General features: G+C 42.1%; 1 protein-coding gene across 1 annotated transcript in view; it reads right to left on the reverse strand.

Annotated features, from left to right (window-relative positions):
* Window positions 1-1,257: 1,257 nt before the first annotated feature.
* LOC134490030 (uncharacterized) overlaps window positions 1,258-23,102 on the reverse strand; it is a 37,795-nt gene continuing 15,950 nt past the window's right edge. Inside the window, exons 8-20 of the mRNA XM_063292913.1 lie at window positions 22,041-22,228; window positions 19,990-20,131; window positions 17,983-18,159; window positions 12,821-12,864; window positions 10,731-10,997; window positions 8,768-8,930; window positions 7,393-7,542; window positions 5,160-5,320; window positions 4,531-4,707; window positions 3,596-3,737; window positions 2,706-2,893; window positions 2,291-2,437; window positions 1,258-2,157 (exon numbers count right to left, since the gene is read on the reverse strand). Coding sequence (XP_063148983.1) covers window positions 1,969-2,157; window positions 2,291-2,437; window positions 2,706-2,893; window positions 3,596-3,737; window positions 4,531-4,707; window positions 5,160-5,320; window positions 7,393-7,542; window positions 8,768-8,930; window positions 10,731-10,997; window positions 12,821-12,864; window positions 17,983-18,159; window positions 19,990-20,131; window positions 22,041-22,228 — 2,135 coding nt within the window. The 3' untranslated portion in view covers window positions 1,258-1,968. The remainder of the gene's footprint in view (window positions 2,158-2,290; window positions 2,438-2,705; window positions 2,894-3,595; window positions 3,738-4,530; window positions 4,708-5,159; window positions 5,321-7,392; window positions 7,543-8,767; window positions 8,931-10,730; window positions 10,998-12,820; window positions 12,865-17,982; window positions 18,160-19,989; window positions 20,132-22,040; window positions 22,229-23,102) is intronic.

The raw sequence follows: 23,102 nt of genomic DNA on the forward strand, positions 1-23,102 counted from the left end.
CCCAGAAATATCTGTGCTGTCATCAACAGCCAAAGTGTAGAACATTTATGATGCCGTTTCTTGCATAACATCATTTCGGAAGATGCTGCTAATAATTCCAAGAAATTCAAATGCTGGAACAGGTTGGCTGCAACTGCAAGGCCAGGAAAGAGCCACCTGCCTGCTGTCCTGGGCAACAGGCCCCGCCCTCAGGACCAGGCCCGCAACTAGCGTCTGTGTCACTCGGGGCAAACATGGATTCCATGCCCCCCCCCCCGTGCTCATTTTGGCACCCCCCCCAGGGTGGGGGGGCGGCACCAAGCAACCCACACTGCTGCAGTTAAGCCAAAGTGACAGGCTTGTGGAGGAGTCCTCGAGAAGCCGGAGTTTTATGGAACCCAAATGTATTATTATTGTTGCTGTTGTTTAATTTAATGTTGTGTTTGCTTGACTTTTTTCCTGTATGCACATGTTTGATGAGTACTGCACACACACACACACACACACCCCTTAGGGGGAACATACCCTTCCAGGCTGCAATCAAGGCCACAGCTGGACGGCCCACCGGATCCCCAGGGAAAAACCCAAGCTCCCTCTGGAACCCAAGTACCTCCCAGTGTAGAAGTAAGTTGGAACACTGTAAATGTTGTAAATGAATGCTTTCGCCCCAGAGGTGAGGCAGGCCCCCATTCTCCCAGCCTTCTGGAAAGGGGTGAAGACCTGGTTCTGCCATCTCATATGGGGTGGGAGGAGGACTAATCCACCCTGGGGGTGGTTAGCATCCTGAAAACACTCCCATAAACTAAGAACGTTTTAATACCTACAGTTCATCTTGGATTATATTTTTGTTTAAGAATAAGGTTTTATTGTATTTTATTTTAATGGTTATTTATTATGGTTTTATTATGGTTTTACTGTAAACCGCCCAGAGTCGCTCTTTGTGTGAGATGGGCGGTAACTAAATTTGAAATATAAATAAATAAATATATCTGTGTAATATTCATGTAACTGGGTTGTTGATTAATTACATTTTCCGGACAGAACCTCCTTGTGTGAATTTATCTGCCATCAGGCAAAAACTTTTCAGACATGAGATTTTATCAGTAGTGGACAAAAAAGGAAGACCCCTTTGAGAAACAATATTTTCTGAGGAATGAATTCCTTTTTGAAATCCTAAGAATTATATTTTCTATTTTGCACATCTGCACCCGTTGATTCTCTGAAGTTGGATATTTTAATTCTTCATTCCGCAATTCAGATAAATAACTAATACTACCATTCATGTTACTGTTTAATTCCTTATCAAAGTGACTGGTCAGATTCCATTCAAGGGCTGCATCTGTTAAGGATTCTAAAATTGCAGCCACTTCAGAGGCTGCTAGGGAGAACTCCTGGGAGTCAAAATAATACAGGTTTTAGTTGTATGTATTGCCAAGCAAATATTACAGATAAGTCATATACAACACACAGTCTGTCAGTCTTTAAAACAACCATTAGATATCAACAGATTTACACATGACTTGCTCTTGTATTTAGCCCAAGTAAAAGATCTTCCTTGATACTTTCAAATTTAGCTTATTGAACAACATCAATTTCTCATAGTAGTTCTACCTGAGAATCTTGAATGAAGTTGAAATCTCCAGTACAAATTATATATTGACAGTTTGTAGAATATAGCTTAGAGAAACAGCTATGAAATATTTCACAAGTATTCTTAAAGGGGCCATAAAACATAATTAGAGCTAAGGTAAGAGTAGCGATCTTTACCATAAAAATTAAATTAATTATCTATTAATATAGGATTGGCCAGACCAGTTCCCAGGCCTCAAAAAGAGCTGTTCGTTGGATACAATATGTGCCAAAAAGGCAGGCAGGGAGGGGAGGGGGAAGGAAGAAAGAGAGGGAAGGGGAGGGTTGGAGGAAAGAAAGAAAAGAAAAGAAGTCACGCATTAGGTCCTTGGCTACTTTCCTTCTCTTAATTACTGAACATTAAACGTCCACTGAACGTTTAACAGCTCGTATAAAGGGATACTGATTCTTATTTCTGAAGTCCATAAACAAAGACCATATATCTGTATCTTTGCTGTCCCCAGCCATATGGAAGGTGAACTTCTGGAGCAGAGTGCTGAAGAACAGGAAGAGCTCCATCCGAGCCAGGGCCTCCCCTGGACAGGCCCGCTTCCCTGCAAAAGCAAAAAAGAACAGAAAGCTTATTTCGGAAGTACGCCTGCTGGAATTGTGTCTGATAAAAGAATAGCATGGATCAGGTAAGCAGGTTACTTGGTAACACATCCAATCTGTTCCAGAGGACTCTACCTGCTGAGAATGGCATGAAAGCGTCTCTCTTCCTGAACTGGCCCTTTTCATCCAAAAAATGATCTGGGTTGAACTTTCCTGGGGTCTCCCAATGGAGAGGATCAAAATGTACAGAGGAGAGCATTGGCACAACAGCCGTGTTCTAGAGGGAGAGGAAGAAACAGATGACATTGGTTGGTACTACTTCATGTGGGGAAGAAGGAGCCTCCAGTTCTCACTTGCCTCAAATAAAATAGGTCAGTGGGGAGCACTCTGCAAACACTCTGTGGACATGGAGGGAAGAGGCAGATATTTGGTTTCATACATATTTATTCAAACTGCCTTGGATGTGAAGGATCTTTGGATACCTAACTGTCATCTTTTTTTTTTTCTTCCCCAGGACATCTTGACCAATAGTTCTCTAACCACACCTTGGGAATGTTGTAACCATGGAATTTTGTGTCACAAGTTGTTGCCCGTGGAAAGTTCTCAAGGCTCCCTTCCTGATACCGTTGGACCTCGTGGACAACAGCATTTGTGAAAGGCATCCTCAATCGGTCTTCCATGCCTGGAGTGCGGTTTGCACCCACCACCTCATCGATCTCCTGTTGCACCTTAGCTGTGCGAAAAAATATTGAGAAGCCATTGACAGCCGTTTACTTTCTCATGCTGAGCACCTGCAGTCAGCTAGCACTTGGATAGAAACATGTTTTTTGAAGCACAAAGGGGGAAGACACTTCCAGACAGGACAATGGCTCTTTCTCTCCTCCCCCTTCTCCTCCACCACCTCCTCCTCCTCCTCCGAAGTCATTTCCCAGTGGAGACCATTTCAACTTTTCCTAATCCAAGAAGACATGACTCAACTTGTTGATCTGGCTCTCTGTGCCTTGCTAGATATGCTGAGAGCCAGCAAACTTCAAGATTTCCATGTGGGCTTTCTGAAGATCACAGTCTCCACCCAAAGATGGAATAAATAGTAGTCAGGGGGAAAAGTACTGTACTTAATGGTGGATATCTAATGGATATCATTTCACTAGAATTGTCTCTCAGTAGCTGCTGCTTCATGAAATCTCAGGACTTGACGGAGGGCCCATTTGTTCCATGGACATCTAAGCCAGACTGGGAAATCTAAACAAACGTTCTGGAGGAAGGCAGGAGCAAAGCACTTCCATAATGGTCCCAGGAAAACTGCATAAATGCAGCTGCAATGAGTTTATCTTACTCAACAGCATCTTAACTTCTTCGCTTTCTTTTTTGTAGGATTCACAGTGGAAGCCCTAAGAGCCCTGACACCTTTCTATTTTTGTGGGCATTTCTGTACCTTGAATGTGTGGCAATTTGACCATCACTAGGAGGCTGCAAAGCAAGGTGTGGCTGGTGGTTATTGTCCCAGCAATGAAGAGTCCAAACACAATTGTCACAAGATCTTCAAGAGTATAGACAACCTCAGATGAGTTCTCTTCCTAAGAGGGGAAAAAGGAAGAATAAACATTCTACTTGGAATTGAGATGAAGTAGTTCATGAAGTTCTTCATAGTGTCTCTTTCAATTAAAGGAAACCTAATGCAACCAGACTGCCTTTAGAATATCTAGAAAAGCTCTTTAACTCTAAGGTATTTCTGGGATGACCATTTGACGCAGGGGAAGAAACAGCTTGCCTATCTGGCCTACTCATCAGATATTTACCACAAGTAATGGCCAGAATTAAAGAATGGATACTCTGATTTTGACTAAGGTTGATATTTAGAGCTGAGCTAAAGCAATTCCTAAAGTGTACGCTTGGAAAACAGAATTCAATGTGACCATAGAAACTTGGATGTTCCATCTGAGGGACTAATCCTAATAGAAATTGCTTCTCCAAGATGATTCCAGGAAACTGTACTTAGTTATCTTTATATCACCTATTGTGAGTATAGAAGACCTCTAAAGAAATACCTTGTAAAAAGTTAAATTAGCATGGAAAGCAAATTTCTATCCATACTCTTTTTTTTTTTTAAGAAGGAGAATTCTGTCTTAAAGATAGCAGCCTTCATTTCTAATGCTTGGCCTAATTTGGAGAATAGTATAGTTACCTTTAACAACAATTATGCCTGGAACAGGAATACATGCTGCAAATGGAATGAGAAGGTTGTCCAAGAGTAAAGAAAGAAGGTGGAGAATAAATAGTTTCATATTCATATTTGATGAACTATTTTCATCTTAGTTGCATATTGGAGAATACTCATGATATTTAGACAATTCTGCAGAATATGCCTACCTTCTCCTGTCTAATGAGGAAGCAATCAATATAGTCACGGGGGTTCTGGGGATCCAGCGTCTTCCTGTGGAACTCCACCTTCTCACGGATATAATCAGAGAGTTTTTCAGCATCAGCAAAACTCTTGGTGTGTTGCCCAGGAATGTACTCCATTATATTTGGAAAAGTATTGTACACCTGTCACAGAGTTCATGTTAAATACTATACCCTTGTAGACCATTAGGGTGGAGGCTTAATGCCCCAAATATTCAGCGAGTAGCTTTTACTGTGATATTGCTAATTGTCCAGCCTCAGATAGGCACCAAAGCCAAGAAGGCAAGAGCTACATGAATTTCAGTAAGCTACCTTTAATTCTAGTCTCAGGTAAATACAGTGTCTTGGAAGCTATAACAGGAATTTATATGTGGAAAGATGAACTGGGAATCAGTTGGTGTTTGGATGGCTCAGTCTCACTGGTTGTCTAGACTTGGTTTCTCTGGCTTAGTAGCTCATCAATCACTTGTAGTGTTCACGTTTCTGATTTGAACATTCGTGTGTGCGTGCATGTGTGCATGCGCACACACACACACACACACCCTAGTAAAAGTGGGGCTTCATGACAGGAGGGGCAACAGAGATGGCTAACATACCAGTCCTAGGAAACCATAAAAGCATCTTATTTGAGACTCCACTATCTGCTGGTTCTCTATGAAGGTTTGATCTTCGTAATCAAATCGATTGCCAAAGACGACTGTGCAGATCACATTAGAAACAGCACTTGCAAATCCCCTTCTTGGGTCAAAAGGCTTCCCTGAAAGAAAAAGCAAAGAATTTATAAAAAGGGGATCAGAGAATGCAGATCTTCCCTTCCACAAATCTCACCACAAAACTGGAACAAAAATCTTTCAGGTAAAACAACTTTGAATTATTATTCTTTCCCTCTGTCCTGAGAACTGAATATGGATTTTAAAATCCTATAACCTCTCTGATCAAGATACAAAGTAGTGTTTCCATGTTCCATTCTGGAATCCACAAAATACATATTCAAAGATTTTATTGGTAATTTTTGATAATAATATTAACTAAGGAGCAGAGCTGGGATGGAAATAAATGAAGACATGGGCCATGTTACCACTAGAGTGCCTTCACACTCTGATTGCTGTCTCTTCCACCAAGAGTGGCCTTCTCACTCCTTCCTCTGCCTCTTTCTGCTCATGGCTGGTTTTTCCACTTTGTCCCTTCCCCTTCTTCCCCTCTTTGAATGCTCTGCTTCCAGTTGCATCTGAGCTCTTCGGTCTCTGTCTCTCTCTCCTTCTAATCTCTTCCCCCCCCTCTCTCTGTTTCTCTCTTTTTTCTAAAAACAATCCCACTTTCTTTTCTTTCCATTTCTTCTCCCTTCTCATTCCAGAGATTGCTCCATTAAAGATGATATTCAAAGGTGCCACAGCTCTCGAAATGAACACTATTTATGACCGTTTAATCCAGACCCACAGGGCCTTTTGCATCTCCACCCCTCATGCCAACTGCCTATTGTTATCTGCTTCATGCCTATAAGAGCACATCCTTATCCATGTTTTCCTTACTGCCTTTAGGTTACCTACCTCATTCATCCCCATTCATCCCTAAGGCGCTTTGCTGGCTGCTCAATTTGCCTGATGTGTCATTGGGCACTATGTTCAAATGATTTTCTCAAAATCGTTCTGCTTCTTTTTCTGGTTTTAACTGAGCACTCTCTTCCCTCCATCCCTCTCTCTTTCTAATGAATCCAAAACTTTTTTTTAAATAGCCCCACACCTTTCTTTTCTATTTCTTTTCCTTTCTCCTTCCAGAGGAGACTTGTCCACCAAAGATGGTTTCCAAAGGTGCTACAACCTTCTGAATGAATTCTATTTGTGGCCTTTTAATTCAAATCCATGTTGCCTTACAGATCTCCATCCCTCATGTGGCCGATTCTTACCCACGCTTTCCTTACCTCCCTTAGTTTACCTATATCATTAATCCATAAAGTGTTTAGCTGGCTGCTGAATTTGCTTGATGTGTGATTTAGCATTATCTTCAAACCTGGCTAAACATAACCATAGTAAAAAGAAAAAAAATCCAGACTTAGCATGCTTTTATGTGTAATCACTACATTGAATAACTTTCTAGTATCTTCCCTCTGTTTTCTTGGTTACTGCACCCACAGTAACTACTTTCTAAAGTATTTCACTAAAATTTTACTACTTCTAGACAAACTTGTTTTTTTATGAAGCCGAGGGCTGACAGTGGATAGAAAAGAGGGAGAAACAGCTTGAAAGCTGTTATATTTCTTGTATTTTTGCCTTTGCTCCTGAACACCACTGTGGAAAAAACATGGGGGGACAGGGGGAGAGACACTTGTCACTGCCTATCTTCCCTTTTCCTTATTTTGTGCACTTAAGTGCAGAAGGATTTGAGTTTCAGTTTGGAACAGCCGTTCTCAACTTTTTGACCCTGGAGGAATCCTTGAAATATTTTTCAGGCCTCTGGGAACCCCTGAACATTCAGGCTCAAATATAGGCAAGAAGTTACAAAATTATTCTATTTGTTTCATGTGTAAGCCTGTATATGTGCATTAACAGTGTTCTTAAACTAAAGATAAAGAAACTTGCCTCTTTAATGTGAAGTTGCCTGAATATGAATTTTTTAAAAAAATAAATTGTGATCTCCCAGGGAACCCCTAGTGACCTCTCGTGGAACCCTAGGGTTCCATGGAACCCTGGTTGAGAAACCTTGGTTTAGAATCTAGTTTTCCTGTGACTTTACATAATACTGAAAACCTTTTCAGCTTAATTTTTTTAAAGACAATACTCTTCCTGAAATGATTCTTCTGTAGGAGAACAGCTTTCAGTTTCTTTAGAGGACCTTTTGTGGTAGCCATTTGCTCTGTCAGACAAAGGGCTTCCTCCTGTACCCTCTCAGACATTCTTTTCTTTCCCATCCCAAAATCTCGCAAAGTGGACAATGTGAACCGTCGCAGCTCCCTCCATTTATTCTCATCAGTGGTGGTCAGACCTGAAATCAAAGACACAGGAAAGAGATCACAATGTCCATCAGTTCTCAGCATTTGTGGAGGAGCATGTTTAGATATGCGTTATGGTTTCAGGCACGTTGTCTCATTCATAGTTGAAACAGGGCCTGCATTGCAATAAATTATGCATCACAATATTTTTCCTCCCTACTTTTAAAGTAAACAACCCTTGATGCTTGAAATAATAATTAGCCGAGCTACAGAGTTTCCATCTTTCCATTCTTGACTGCTGTCATATTAAGAGAAGAATGAATGAGGCTGTGGAAATCATGTCAAAAGTTTCTATAAGTGTGATATGGATAGGAGGCAATCTCTGTACCAGACATGGACAGAATTCTCTACTGAGATGCAATTTTCAATAACCAGAAGAAAATTGGAGTCGTTTCAGTTCTAGTATTTTTGTGCAGTAGAGGTTTCATTGGCAAAAAGAAGACACTTCCAATTGCTTGCTGACTTGCTTGCTTGCTTATGTGCCATCAACTCACTGTCAACTCTTAGCAACCACATAGATAGATTTTCTCCATGACAATCTGTCCGTAACCTAGTCCTTCAGGACTTCAAATGGTACACTCATCACCTGTGTAACTGAGTCCATCCACTGTGCGGATGGCCATCCTCTTCTTCCCCTTCCTTCCACCTTTCTACCATTACAGCCTTCTCTAGAGAGTCTGAAGTATTATAATCTGAGTCTGGTCATTTGTGCTTTGAGTGAGAACTCTGGGCTGATTTGTTCAATGATCCATTTGTTTTCTTGGCTGTCCATAATACTCTCAGGAGTCTTTAACACCAAAGTTCAAAGGTGTCAATCCTCTTTCTATGCTACTTCTTCAAAGTCCAAATTGCTTTTGAAGGTACATGAAATTTATTTTCGACATTAGTCCAGATGACTTCAGTCAAAAGTGCCTTCTTTGGAAAGGCATTTCTGTGTGTCTTCCCAAAGGACCCATTTAGAGGTAAGATTTTTTTTTCCTTGCATGTAAGGAACAACCTGAGCAGACTTCAGAAGTCTCCAGTGGAAGGGAAATGGTGAAAAAGTGTTTTCCTCCCTCCCCTGCTTTGAAGCATGACCAAATCAACATTTTTACAAAATTTCATTTCAATGAAACTTTCACAACTATCGGTAATACTAATGGCATTCAGATAATTTGAAATTACTTATAGAAACTGAAAGAAAAACAATAGAAATGAAAGAAATGAAAAAGAATCAACCTCTATTGTGGAATATTCGCCTATTTGCAGCTGTTTCACTTCGCCCACCAAATTCTTCCGCATGATCTATCAAAGCATCTTTTACCACCTCATATCCACAAAGTGCAACCATTGGTTTTGATCTGATCCAGACAGTAAATATAGGTCCATACTTTGCAGTAAGCTAAAGGTAGAATTGGATAAAACCCAGTTAATTAGGTGATAAAGCAGTTTTGGGTGAAATTGTTCTAAAGCATGCTTGAAATAGTTCTTCAATTTGTCACAGAGAGAACCTCAGCATGTACAAGCAAAGCTTCAATAGCTCTTAATATCCACAGAGTACATCAATCTGATTAGGTTCCACTCCGTTGCATGTGTCTCTTGGTTGGTGAGTTATGGAGAACAGTATGTTGGCTTTCGTGGTCATGTGTGGATTAGAGAACCTGGCTTGCAGAGAATAGCATGAGCTGCTTATGGTAAAACTGAGCTTTGGTTGTACTTGTGACGTACTGGGAAAAAAGTATCAAAACTCAGCAGTGCTGTTTTTTTCCATTAACAAGAAATGTTATTTGATGCAAAGGTAAAACTAAGGCTGATAATCTAGTCTACTCCTTGTTTAGTTTATTAGAAAAACTTACGTGAAATCCACAATTAACCAACATTATGATGGGAAGTGGAGGTCAATATATATGGACCCTGCTGATATCCACCATGTAATGCAGAAGATTTAATGTGGAATGTAAGAAAAATTATACTTTAGTGAATAGTGATAATGGAGAAAGAAAAATATATATTTTTATTATTCTGAAACATTCTGAAAAAGAAGGCAATTCAGGCAGGGAAAAATTATATTCTGTTAAGTGACATGAATGGAGGGGTGGGAATGAGATAATGAGAATGTTAACTGTTTAAGAGGAAAAGTCCAGTCTCTTTCAAATACGTGGTTTAAGCCTACATCTATTCATATGTACACATGGGAAAGGAGTGAACATAAATCTAAAGCAAAATTATTCTGATTATCCATGATGTAAGATTGAGAGAATCTGTGACAGACACAATGGTGGTGAGAGGTTCTGAATGTAGGCCAAGTGTTTATTTGGCAGTGTCAGGGGTGGGCCTTGGCAAAATGGACACAGAAGTAAAAGAAAGAAGTAAAAAAGCTGAGCATGAAAGTAAAAGCGCTGCAGGAAGAAAAAAATGCACGTCTTTTATGAAAAATATTAAAATGTAGATTGATTTCCCAACAGAATGAATGGGAAGTGGACATAAGGAGCGAAGATGTAGGAGTGCTTCAATCACTGTGAAAGGAATTATGTTACAGAGTGCCACTGAAGTGTGGGGAATTACACCAATGGACAGTATTAGAGAAAAGAAGAGGCTACAGGTGAAGAAATTGTGCATACCACAGAATAACTGTTCCGTTTGAAGGATGGAAATGGGAGCAAACTGCCTACCATTCGTGAAGACAAACCATCTTTGGTAGGGCTACCATAAATGGGCTTCAAGAAACTGGATTACCGCTATAGTACAGCAAAGAGTTTGTGTTTCTGTATGGGTGGGGTTTTTTTTGGTATCTAGTGATCATCTGGATTTTTGTAGCCCAGATGAAGTAGCCCTAGTCTTTGGTTGTGACTGCACTTCAACAATCTGGAATCAAACAGGGTGACTAGAGGAAGAGGAGGTTGCAGTGAATTAGATGCCAGTACAAAGGATACAAATTTGAGGCCCAGAGATTTGTTTTTCGAAAGCTTTTCTTCTTACGGTTTATTTTTTTAATGAACTTTGTAACCTCCACTGTGTGTTTATCAGACTTTTACAAGGTGACTGTAAACTAAAATCCCTGCTGAAGATCCACATGAACCCCCAATAAAATTGGATGCTTATAGAATAAATCAAACTACTAAAATTAGGGGAAAGTACAGATATCTTTCAAAGTAATCACCTTCTGAAACAGCAAATAAGTACAATGGTTAGCTAATCTTACCTTTTTATAGTATTTGTCCAAAGGTAGCACATCTCGCTGCAAGACGTTCCCCAGAAAAGGCCATGGGGTGGGTCCTGGGGGCAGCTGCCCTTTTTTCTTGTACATTTGGAAGGATGAGAAAAGGGTGAAAAGTATACAGAGAAGAAGCAGAGCTCCTGCCCATGTCAGCTCCATCCTTCTCTGATCTCTTTTCCTCTTCAAAAATCCAAGAAACTGTTTCAATGAGACAAGATTGAAAGGAGGAGTCCCACTGGAGCCCAGACTAACCTGAATTCCAGATGTCTTCTAACCTTTCCTGCACCTCATGCTTTTTTTCTTTTAAGTCAATGCATTCTTTCACCTCTATCAGTACAGGATAATTACTTATCAACATCCCTACGTTCGGACTGTGGGCATAAATAAGTTACTGTTTCTGTACTTTTTCAGAAAAAAATATGCAGTGCATGTAGGTTGGGTTCAAAATACGGACATTTGCCTTTTATGTAGCTCTGCAAGGTGATTGCCCTTTCAGAAGATACTTATTGGCCAGCAGCAACATAGGAAATTTTCTGAAAGACTTTGAACACAGAAATTACATAATGAAGTTGAGTTTGTCATTTAGGATTAAAAATGCATCCAAAAGCCATTTTAAAACTCATTATTGGGAAGGAAATGACTACTTCTCGAGTGGAAGGAAATGGGAGATTCAAACATCTCTGACATAAATGACCATAAAGGATTGACATGGTTGGGATGGTGAGACTCACTTGTGGATTCCAAGGAGTCTGTGGCTCACACGGCCCACTTTGCAAGGTAACCCAGGTCTTGCAGCTTGGAGGGTAAACATTTTTCATACAAGCTACTTTTTTTTCTTATCTAAGTGTATCTATGGTCTTGGAATTTTTCAAACTGGGGTTAAATCCTGTAAAGAATAGCTCTTTTTAAACACTCCCTCTTCTTTGTTGACTGTACGGCAGGATGTGAAAGAGCAGTTAATTAACTTTTGCTGATTGAAGCCTATGGGACCCAAGTTTTTTTCTTCCACCGGCTTGTTACACCCCTGAATTCAGTATTGTGAGCGGGACTGAATACAAAGTGCTTTAAACCGTGACTTCCAGGAGGGTTACACAGACCGCTTCTGGACTCTTCATCCAGAAATACTGGAATTGCATCTGGACTGCTGTTTGTTGGGCTGTCCTTGAAGAAGTTGAAGAACATGGGCACTACAGCTGGTCTAGAATGCAGCTGCCTGCATAGTTATGAGTAGATGCACCTTCTTGTGACAACCCTACTTTGCAAGCTGTACTCTTTACCAGTGGGTTTCCAGAGACAATTCAAGGTGCTAGTGATCATCCCAAAGGGCTCAGGACTACCTTCTCCTATTTGTCTCTGCCTGTCCTACAAGATCAGTTTAAGAAGCAAATGCTCCACGATCCATTGACTAAGGAGGGCCATCTTTTGAGAGCCTGGAGGCATGCCTTCTCTGGAATACCATTCCTTCTGAAGTTCATTGGCCCCAACTTCTTGTCCTTTAGGAAAACTTGAAAAACTTTCCTTTTCAAACAGACCAGAGTCTGGGGTGATTTATGATCCCACCTGGTTATGTTTTCAACTCTGTATATTGCCTTGAGTCTTTCTGATTTGGTGCCATTGTTATTGTTATTGTGATTGTTATTATTATTTCCATAAGAACACATATTGGACTTGGAAGACAATATTTACTATTTCCTTCTGGGTCAAATGCCCGGGTTTGCCAGTTTTAATTCAGAAGGGCTGCTTTCCGATCTTAGGCCCTCCCAAGCAGATGGTCTGCAGTGCTTCCTTCTGCTCTAGGCACAGGGCCAGCTCCAATTGGTTACACAGCCTGGCACACGCACACACACACACACAAACACACACACCCCTTTACCAGTCTCCTTACTCTTAAAGAATAATATCCCTGACCAAGTAACACAAACAAAGGTTTCTCCCTGACATGACAGAGCAGAAAGGGGAACCAAAGTGAAGGAAAATGGCATTTCACTGTGTTTTCCAACCAACTCCTCTCAACTGTTGAGATCATTTTCAATATTACCCCCTAAAAGACATTTCACTATGGCATATCTACAAACCACAGCTGGATACTCTATATGGTAAGGGTAATTCCATTCAGGAACTAAAGGCAGAATTGGATGGGAGCTCAGTTAGTTAACACAATGAAATTTGCTTTAAAATAATTATCTGAAGGAACCACTGCACTAAGTGTGTTGATTTTGCAGCAGAAACAAAGCAACCTCAGCCCCGTCATCCAAAGCACCTCTTTGGATTCAGCAACAGGCTTAGGCTCCAGGTAATCCGTACACACAGGACTGTGCTACTTAATGAGCTAAGCCAGAAAGAGATCGCACGGCGTTCATTGTGCAAGACTTCTTTGGCAGCAATGGTCTTTTGTGGTTAGGGATGTACCTTCAGAATCGAAGGTCTTAGCTTAAGCGCACCCATGCACTTTTGGAAAAATATGTTTAAATCATTTGCTTCCTCTAACCCTTCAAGGCACGTGCAGCCCACCAGCTACTTACCTGATTATTCCTTGTCCTGTAATCTTGGCGAGCAGCAAATGAGAATCTGTCTTGCCCTTATATTGGTCGACCTCTTAGGAGTAGTGAACTATGTTTCGCTGACACCAGTGGAGTCATGAGCAAACACGGTAGTTCAAGCAGTAGGAGTTCCCCTGAAATGTTTACGTTATTTAGTCCTTGATTGGGTGCTGATATCAAACAGCACCCTCTGCCCCACCAGATAATGAAAGGACATACTTTTTCAGCTGATTAATATCTGATTCTGTTATTGAAAGGCTGCCTGGGTAGAACTTGCAGCTCACCTCATCCCTGTTTGCAGAACAGCAATCCCCAAGATGAACAGAGGCTGTTTCACTTTGAAACAGACGCTCTTCTGCCCCACTAATTTTGATGTTGGCTTAACACTTTCACCCATTTAACAAGTTGTGCATTCCCGGCTCTGTCATTGGTTAAGCTACCTCTCTATTTAGTGCCTGCTTTTGTCCAGCCAATCCAAATACTCCAATTCTCCATAGTGTTAGTATCATTTGCATGTCCCATGATGAGGAGGAATTGGGCCTTCTTTTAGCAGCCAGAGACGATCCCTCTCCCTGTTTCATGGAGAATTTTCTCTCATGGATGTTATGAGTCAGACAGGTGTGCCAAGAGTTGCTTACAGTAGATCAGTAAAAGTCTTCTGCCCTTAGGAAGAGGCCAGGCTCACCTGTATCTCAGGTATTTACAGTCACTGTTTGGACATGCCTATGCTTTAGAGATAGCCAAAAAGAGTTTTTATTTATTTATTTTATTTATTTATCAATTTTTTATTACTGCCCATCTCTCCCACATGGGGGACCCTGGGCAGTTCACAATTAAAGCAATTAAAGTTTCAATAAAATCATAAATACAACCATTAATCACTCAGCATAGAATGCAATAAAATCCAGACCATGGCGGGTGTCAGATTCCCTGATCAAAAGTTTCACAGAAACCCTTATCAGGGCATCTCCCATCGTGTCATTCTCAAAGGTTGCAGGATGGGAGGAAGATGGGAGGGGGTGTGTGAAGTTAGAATGTAAGGGGTTGTTTTGGCTATAAGCACATCAAGGACGCAAGGTTGAAATATGACAGGAATACCATCTGGTTGGGAGTGGGAGTGACATGCTTCATGGGAAAGGGGACTAGCTAAGGGAATGTAGTTTAAAGTAGGTTTTGGCGGGAAGTCTTTATTCGCAGCTTGCCTTCTGTTCCATTCATTACGCTTCAATAAAACAGTTCAAAGAAATCCAGTTTCTTGACTGTGTGTGTGAATGCTTGCATGAGCAGGTGCTGACATTAAGCTGTGAATCCATAATTTGAAAACTCTTCCTGAGAAAGCAATCAGCTGAGAGTTGACAAACCATGCCTAAGCACGGGAAGTCCTGGGTGAAGCAGCCATCGCCTCTGCCATCCTCGGAGAGAACCGTGCTGTATGCTAAAGTGGCAGAAGAAAAAATTGAGACAGAGGAGAGTTTGGGGAGTGGAGACAGCAAGTGCAAGGTGGAAACCCGGCTCAACCAGATGGAGTTGGAAAGTGCCCTCCACTCCCTAAATTTTGTGACAGAACCCCAGACGCCGAGCATTATTATTGAAGAACCACAGGTGGCACCTTCCCAGGTAGGTGCCAGGGAAGGCGAGGCAAGACCTCCGCTACATGTGGATATGCAAATAATAGTGTGAAGCCTGGGGTCACATGGAACCATTCCAGATCCTAATGGAACTCCCCAAGACCTCCGCAATCTGGAAGCTAGGATGTCTGCCATGGAAGTGGTCTTGCAGCAGGTATCAAGAACTCTGGAGATGATGGCATACCCTTTGGCAGAAATCTTGACTCAGCTGTTGGGAGCAGAGTTGCCAATCGGGCGAGGGAGATGACGTACCCTAATCCCAACCAGGGATTTCAAATTGCCAGTGAGACGCAGGCAGAACGGAGGCCACCCAGAGAGTCAAGGAGATGGAGGGAGAGTGCTAGCTAGTGGGGCAACCCAGGGCACAGCCCCAAAGGATATACAGGTCAAGTTTGATGGCGACCCAAGACAGTTGGCGTTTTTCCTGACCACCATTTCCATATACATGAGAGAGTATGGTTCCTGTTTCCCCACGGAGTACAAGAAAGTTAGCCAAGTGGGTGCCAAGCTCAGAGGGCCAGCTACTGAGTGGTTTGTGCAGTTGCACGATGTGAGTGCCCCAGAACTGGGTAGCCTGCGGGAGTTCATGAAAGCCCTGAGGGACCGGTTCAAGGAGCCACTGGATAAGATGAGAGCAAAAACTGGCATCCAACAGCTTAGGCAAGGGGGCGAACTGTGGTGGAGTATGCCATGGAGTTCAAAGCCCTTGCTGGAAAAGTTATGGACTAGTTTGAAACCACTAAGATTGGCTACTTTAAGGGGGGATTGCAGGCAGAAATCCTTAGGTGGGCACTCTGCCACATAGACCCCCCCACTCTGAAAGATTGGATCTGCCTTGCAGGTGAGGTAGAGAACACCCAGTACTAGTTCTGCCAGCAGCTTCAAGCTCAAGCAATGGGAAAAAATACAGTAGCACCAAGTCAATTTCCTTTTGCCTAGCAAAGACCTTTCCACGAGAGGGAGGATCGAAAAAACAAAACTGGAAAGGAAAGTGCCTGTTTCAAGTGTGGGAAGGACACACACAGAGCAGCCGAATGCCCAGAAGCCATAAAAGGAGCAACTAAACCAACTAAAACCCCACCCCCCAGACGCAAGGCAGCAGCTGCAAGAGTGCTGGCTCAAAAAGAACCCACAATGGAAGCTCAACTGGACTCCAGAGAAGACTCCGAACAAGAAGTCCTGAAGCCAGCGGGAAATGAGTTTCACCTGTTCTAAATTGTGCCCGCGAGCAGGTGGCAACTCTAGGGCGCAGCACACCTACTTCTGACATTGATGGCAAAGAAGACCCTTTGGTGAGTGATGATTGTCCCACCTTACTGGTGAAAGTAGAGTTAAAAAACTTAAGAACCAGGCACAAAGCCATTTTGACTGCAATGTTAGACTCTGGGTGCACCAAATGTTTAATACACCCTGCCCTCCTTGACACTCTGAGTCTAAAAACCAAGAGACTAAAAAATCCTATTATTTTCACACAGATAGATGGTTCAGTTGCCCACGGGGGTCCCGTGGAATTCAGGACAGAGACTTTAGCCATGTGGCTGGGGGGGCCATAAGGAAACCTTACAGTTCATTGTAGCCCCTATTGCCAACTACTCCATCATACTGGGACTCCCATGGCTGAAAAGCAGAAAGGCACAGATCGATTGGGACTCAGGTGCTTTATTGTTTAACAATGGAGTTGGCAACCTTTTTTCAGTACTCCAACCAGGGGTGGAGGTCACTGGAACCCTTCTTAACTGCTCCCCCTCACCTGAAGTCTTACCACAATCTGGCATTCCACCTGAATATGCAGACTTTATTGATGTCTTCGATGAGAAAGAGTGCAATCTTTTGCCTCCTCATAGAAAAACTGACTGTGCCATTGAAATAGACCCAAAGGCTAAACTACCAAAGCCCAAAATGTATGCCATGTCAGAGACTGAAAAAAACATCCTAAGGGAATTCAGTGACAAAAACTTGGAGTGGGGGTTCATTGAGCCTGCCAATTCACCTTTGGCTGCCCCTGTACTTTTTTGGGCGAAAAAAGATGGCTCATTAAGACTTTGTACAGACTACCAGGGAATAAATGCCATCTCAATTACAAATCAATACCCCCTCCCCCTAATGAAAGACATGCTTTCGCACCTCTCCAAGGGAAAAGTGTTCACCAAACTTGACCTCAGAGAAGCCTATTTCTGAATTTGCATTTCCGAATGTTTAAAATGATGATCTTATTATGAAATCAGCTTCATCCCTTTTGAGATTTTTTTCCTTTAGCCACTGGCTTTAAAATCCTGTGATTTTCATTGAACAGTTCCAGGTGTAATTTTAGGAATTTCTTATATGTCTGTGGTTGAGGAGATACCTGTACTTTTCACATTCTTTAAGTTCACCATTCATACCTTTGGTTAAATAAACAAGCAGGATTAGCATTCAAGTCAAAAACATGTATTTGTTTCAGACAATAGCAAGAAGCTACTCAGGTTACACTGAAATGATACATCAATGAAACTTATATCACGTATGAATCAAAATATGAAACTGTGATTCTGTACTATGGTGTCTGCAATCTAACAGAGACAAGGAAACATTAATTAGACTTTGGTTACCAGTGTCACTAAAACTATTTCAGAAAAGGCTGCCAAATTGTATTATTTTAATGACCTGTTCTTTAAAAATCTTAAGCGTTAAAGAGTTTTTAATTCGTTTTATTTTAATTACATTAGAAGGAAATAAAGCTTAGTTTTTGGCCTGGTTCCACCCAGTCTAAAATTGGGGTTGAGGTCCTGTCTTACCACAGAAGGGTCGAAAGCAATCTTTAGCCTGAAACAGTTTATGCATCTGTGATCATCAGACTCTCTGGATGAAATCAAAATTCAAACCGCAGCAGCAGTAGTAATGGTGGTGAAGGCGATAGCTGTAGTAGAGCAGACACTTACTGGTATATCTTTCAGATGTTTCTACTTTACAGCACTCATGGATTTCTGATACTTTTACAACCTTGAACTTAGCATTAGAAATGTAGGGGTGGGGTGGCGAAATAATGTTTTTGAGACAATCATTTATTTCTGTTACTTATTTAAATTTTACGGATGATGGCCCGTAAGTAGCGATGATTCCCGTTCTTTCTACAGCCCAGAAACAAGTCCTCTAAGTCTATCTCTTCAGGGTCTATAGACAGTTCAAAAGTGAAATGCTGGAGCAGAGTGGCAAGGAGCAGGAAGATTTCCATGCGAGCCAATCCCTCTCCTGGGCATGCTCTCTTCCCTGTAGAAAGAACAAAGAAGACCATTAGTTAATTGCCCAAAGTCTTTTTGCTACCCAGAAAGTAAGGCATCACCTCAGATTAGCTGTGGAAGGTGAAGAACAGTATTCCAGAAAGAACACATTGTAGCTTGAGTGCTGGGAAAATGCCATAGCCATTGCAAAGTACCTGGATCTTTTGAAATGACTGGCCAGTTAGTGTGTACTTTGCTCTTTAAACTAACAATAAAAAATGCCTTTAAAATAGTAAAAATTGTTTTAAGAAACTTGAGCCATATCCAGCCAAGCTCTCTTAACAGACAAGACTTAACAACATTCTCCAGATAACTACCCTGTAGGCCTAGATGATGTGCATTCATTCTGACAAAGAGAATTGTGCCATGGAGATGACATGATTCCTTTCACTGAAGCAAAGGGGCCCCATGATCTGTTCTCATGAAGTTTCCCTTCTTCTGCCTGTCACTTGCTCCGTGAAGCTGCATCTAAGCAGAAACGCCTGGCTTTGGAAGGGCTTGCCGAAGTAGGTGAGTGGTACATCCTCCCACAGCACTTGCCAAGTTTTTGGTGAGCAGTGTCAGGGGAAACTGAGCATGTGTTCTTCAGGCGCAACTGCTGCTAGAGAAGCTATACAAAGGAGGAGCTGGGAAGCAAAGTAAAGCCAAGCCAAGCCACATTTTACTCTGAGAAATGGGAGGGCCATGCTGCTTGGTGAAGTGGCGCTGCGGGAGTGCCACTGAACCCACTTTGGTGGCTGGAGAGGAGAAAGACTTAAGGGAGCTCTTGTTGAAGGTTAACCTAGAGAGTGCAAAACCTACTCTAATATTTAAAAAAGCCCTAAGATTGTATCGACAGACCATGCCAACCCAATGCAAGTAAGCGGAGAAGAAACTGTAGCAGGGACAGATTTTGTCTTCCTGTTTCAAAACTTTGCAGGGATAGCGATTGTAATCATGAAATAAAGAGATATCTGCTACTTGGGGGAAAGACTGTGACAGATACTTAAATGTCCTTGGAGCATCTTAGTAAATTGGATTTCAGTTTTTTTTACTTCAGGACCAAACCAGATAGGAGACCAAGGGAACCATAATCAGGTCTCCTGCATCTTCCTGGGACCATACAATCAGCCGCCAGGGAGAAGGGGGGAAGAGGCCCTAACCCTTTCCCCCAATTCTCCCACCCACAGGCTAGGTGGAAGCCTCTCCTCCCTGCGACAGAAACTAGGGCAAAGGAACCAGATCAGGAAAACAGTGCGGAGGAAAATATTAACCTCCCCCAGCGCTCTGGTCCTAACACAACCCGTGTTTCTCTCCTTGCTCCTATAACTACTTGTAGCTTTTTCGGGGGGGGGGGGGAAGCCCTCCTTCTGTGGGAGGAGCTGATTAGCAGTCACCATGTCTCTTCTGGTTCCAAGAGACTGAATGTTCTCCTTCAAGACTCAATCAGATTCTCTCAATTATTTTGCCATTTACCCACAAGCACTGGTGTGATGGAATGTGAGCGTGACCTTGGAAAAAAGAAGGAAGAGTTGCTGCCTAGGGAACAGTCAGGTAAAAGGAAAGGGAGTGCAAGAGAGGGTAATGGCCTAAAGAAGAAACGTAGGAAAGATCCACCTTGACCACTCAAGCTAAATAGGGATAAATAGGGAGGGCAGGCAAACTGGACTTTCAGACTTACAAGATTCTGTTAATGGAGCCTTACAATAAGGGAGAATTAGTTCATCTGTTTCCCGTCTGGTTTACCTGGAAGGGCTGACAATAGGTGAGGTAAGACTTCAGCAGCCTTACCGGTACCTGACCAACCTGGATTGCTAAATCAGCACAACCCCTCTGTTACCTGCAGAGAAAGGCATGTAGGCATCCTTCTTCTGGAATTCACCCTTCTCATCCAAGAAATGGCCTGGGTCAAACTTCTCAGGATCCTCCCACCAGAGAGTATCAAAATGCACCGAAGACCACAATGGAACAACAATTGTGCCCTTTATGGAGGCAAAAAATAAAGAGAACAAAGGGGTTTTTTCCCCCCTGTAAAGAAACGGATTGTTCTTATCTCTTTCAAAAATAAGACTCCTTGGGAGATATAATAAAGCAACATTTATGCAGTTTACAAGATTTCTCCATACATGGTGTTTGGCCAACACATATGCACATATTTAAAGACCTTACAGAAAGCTACATTAGCTGAAAGGAAGGAGGTAACAAGACTGCTTTGTCTGCTATGTTTCACCAATGTAAACTGGATCTATCCCAATTTATAATATTAAAATGTGCAGATTTGAGATTACAAGTGGAACTCAAGGTAGTTCCTAAATTCTGAAGCTCCACTGCCGTTGCCTAAGTTAACAAAACAAATCCTGACATAGGAAGTTGGACTGATGTGATTAGAAATGCTTTAGATCTTTAAAGTTATCTGTTCAACATTTTGTTCCTTTTCTTCATTTAAAAAAAACTTATTTTGAATTATTTTAGAAATGCCCTCTACTTGTGTTAACACTGTGGTACTTCAGCACCCTTTTTATTTCTTGGCCTGAACACATTTCCATATGGTGCTCTTAATCCAACATGAGGTTGGGGGATTTAAACATTCTCAACTGCTACAGGCAGCTTGGACAGGGACAATGGAAGCCTAGCCCATTCCATTTGCTCACTGATAAGGCCGTGCTCAGCCATCACCATTCTCTGGGAGACCTTCCTTTCAGCCTGTTTTTTTTTCCTGCAGACATTTCATTACCAGGTTAGTAACGCCATCAGTGCTCTGAAGTGGGGAAATGAAGTTGGTTTGCTGTTTACAGCCTTGTGTGGAGTGGGGGAGATTGGTTTTTCCTCAATTGTTCCTGCTTAGTTGAGCGCTAGTTAAGAGGTGTGTGATGGGGAGGATGTGTTCAGGACTCTTGCCTCTTTCTCTGATTGTTCCTTTGGAATGATTTCTACATCAGGTTTATTACCATATGTCTGTTGATGGCTAATTTTTCAGAGTGCCAAGCTTCTAGGAATTCTCTTGCATTCTGAAACCTGTCTTGATCTAAGCAGTCTATACTTTTCCAGTAAAATTGCGGCTGAACTTGTCTCTGTTGTGAAATTAAAGGATTTTCATCACGTCTTCTGACAGACAATTGACGTTGAGAGGTCCACTTTGCATCTGCTGAGGGGAGCTGTTGCTATGTCCTAATATGGGTGGGATACAATTATATTTAACTATATAGCATTTCATACAATCACAGCAAAAGTGATAGCATGCAGCAGTCACCAATCATTGTGACGGTTGAAACTTTTTATAAGATGTATGGATACCAAAACACAATTTTAATTAGAAACCAAAAAGATGGCAACCTCTGCTCCAGGGAAGCCTCTTTAGAGGGGAGATTCCAAAGCATTGTTTCATGGTTGATAAAAGGCAAATGTAAATGAAAAACAGGCTCAGTCCTCCCACAAAACTTTACCAGTCCTCTGTCAGGAGGCAGAATGCTGGAATCAAAAGGAGGCAGGCTAGATTCATTAATCCATCATGTTTACTGATGATATTTTTGCTTCCTTTTTGCATTCTGGGGGAAGATTTCCAGAATTATATTATGATAAAAGTTGAACGAAGTGCTAATCACCTTTCTAAACATCCTCAGTTCCTTGGTGCAAGCGGAAAAGAATCAACTGTTCTAATTCAGAAGCTTAATAGAAATCAATGAAACTCTGCAGCATGGGAGATGTCCGGGACCATGGAGGGCATCTGGCCTTTGCAAATAAACAGAGCATTCTGTAAAATCCAGTGGCCTAAAGTTCAAATGATGTTCAGGAAATATAAGCAGCAATTACTGCAGAAGCTTAATTGTACTTCAGTTATAGATACGTATCTATATGCAAAGAGGATCCCGGACTTCGTCTGAGTTATCACACCTGAGGGATGAAGTAACCCCTGAAATTCACATCCTGGGTTGTCATACGTGGGAAGTTCTCGCTACTCGATTGCTGAAAACGTTGGATCTCATGAACAAATGCATTGGTGTAGGACAGCTGCAGCCTATCCTCCATGGAGGGGGCGCGGTTTGCTCCCACAACCTCATCGATTTCCTGCTGGGCTTTTGCTGCAATGAATCATGTTGTGTTAAAGAAAACAATGTAAGTTTTTAAACTATCCCGACTCAAACCGTGCTGATCTTCATACAGTGGATCATCAAAGATGCGCCATAGTTTCTTACTTCCCAATTTCACTGCTCTTTGGGCTCATTCACACAGCCATTTGCCATGTTTTGCTCCTATCCTGGAGCTGGGAAGAAAGCATATCAATGCAAAACACACTCTCCCACCATGTGCCTTTCAAGGATACCTAAACAGGGCCCTCCTGTGCCACCCTCCATACAGCTCCTCCACCTGACACTGTAAGGGCAGGGACTGAATGTTGAACTTGGGGAAAGCTGCCAGCAGTCCCCATGCAGAATGCGTGCCAAGGTGATCCTTTGAAGGTTCAGGCATTCCATGCAATCATTTCCCCACCCCGCCCTCTTCCCCACCCCAGAGGACAATTAGCCTATTGACCACTAGATGGCAGCAAATCCTTCATCTCTCTCTCAACTGCAAGATAGCAGTCATCCAGATTTGCGTAATCCAGATGCAGATGCTGCTTAAACGTTCTTGGAGTCAGAGTTCAGGAAAGGGATTTTGGTGCGTGAGAGAGACTTATTCTCTGCTACACCTACCCAGGTTCCCCAAAATATTTACTGAACCGTTGATTGACTAGAGGGCAGTAGCAAAGGGCTAGTTTGTTATATATCTTGCTGCCATCCGGTGGTCGCCTTGGCTGGGGCAGCCACAATGCAGCCACAGGGTAAGTGCTGCTGAGTGGAGTAACTCAGCACCCAAGAACTCAGTAGTGGAGTTTGAGAAACTGTTCCACTGATTGCTGCATCAAATCACAGCATATATATGGCTCTGATCATAAAAAAGGGTAGGAGAAGAAAA

This window comes from Candoia aspera, chromosome 2, assembly GCF_035149785.1.
Source record: "Candoia aspera isolate rCanAsp1 chromosome 2, rCanAsp1.hap2, whole genome shotgun sequence".
Taxonomy (NCBI): domain Eukaryota; kingdom Metazoa; phylum Chordata; class Lepidosauria; order Squamata; family Boidae; genus Candoia; species Candoia aspera.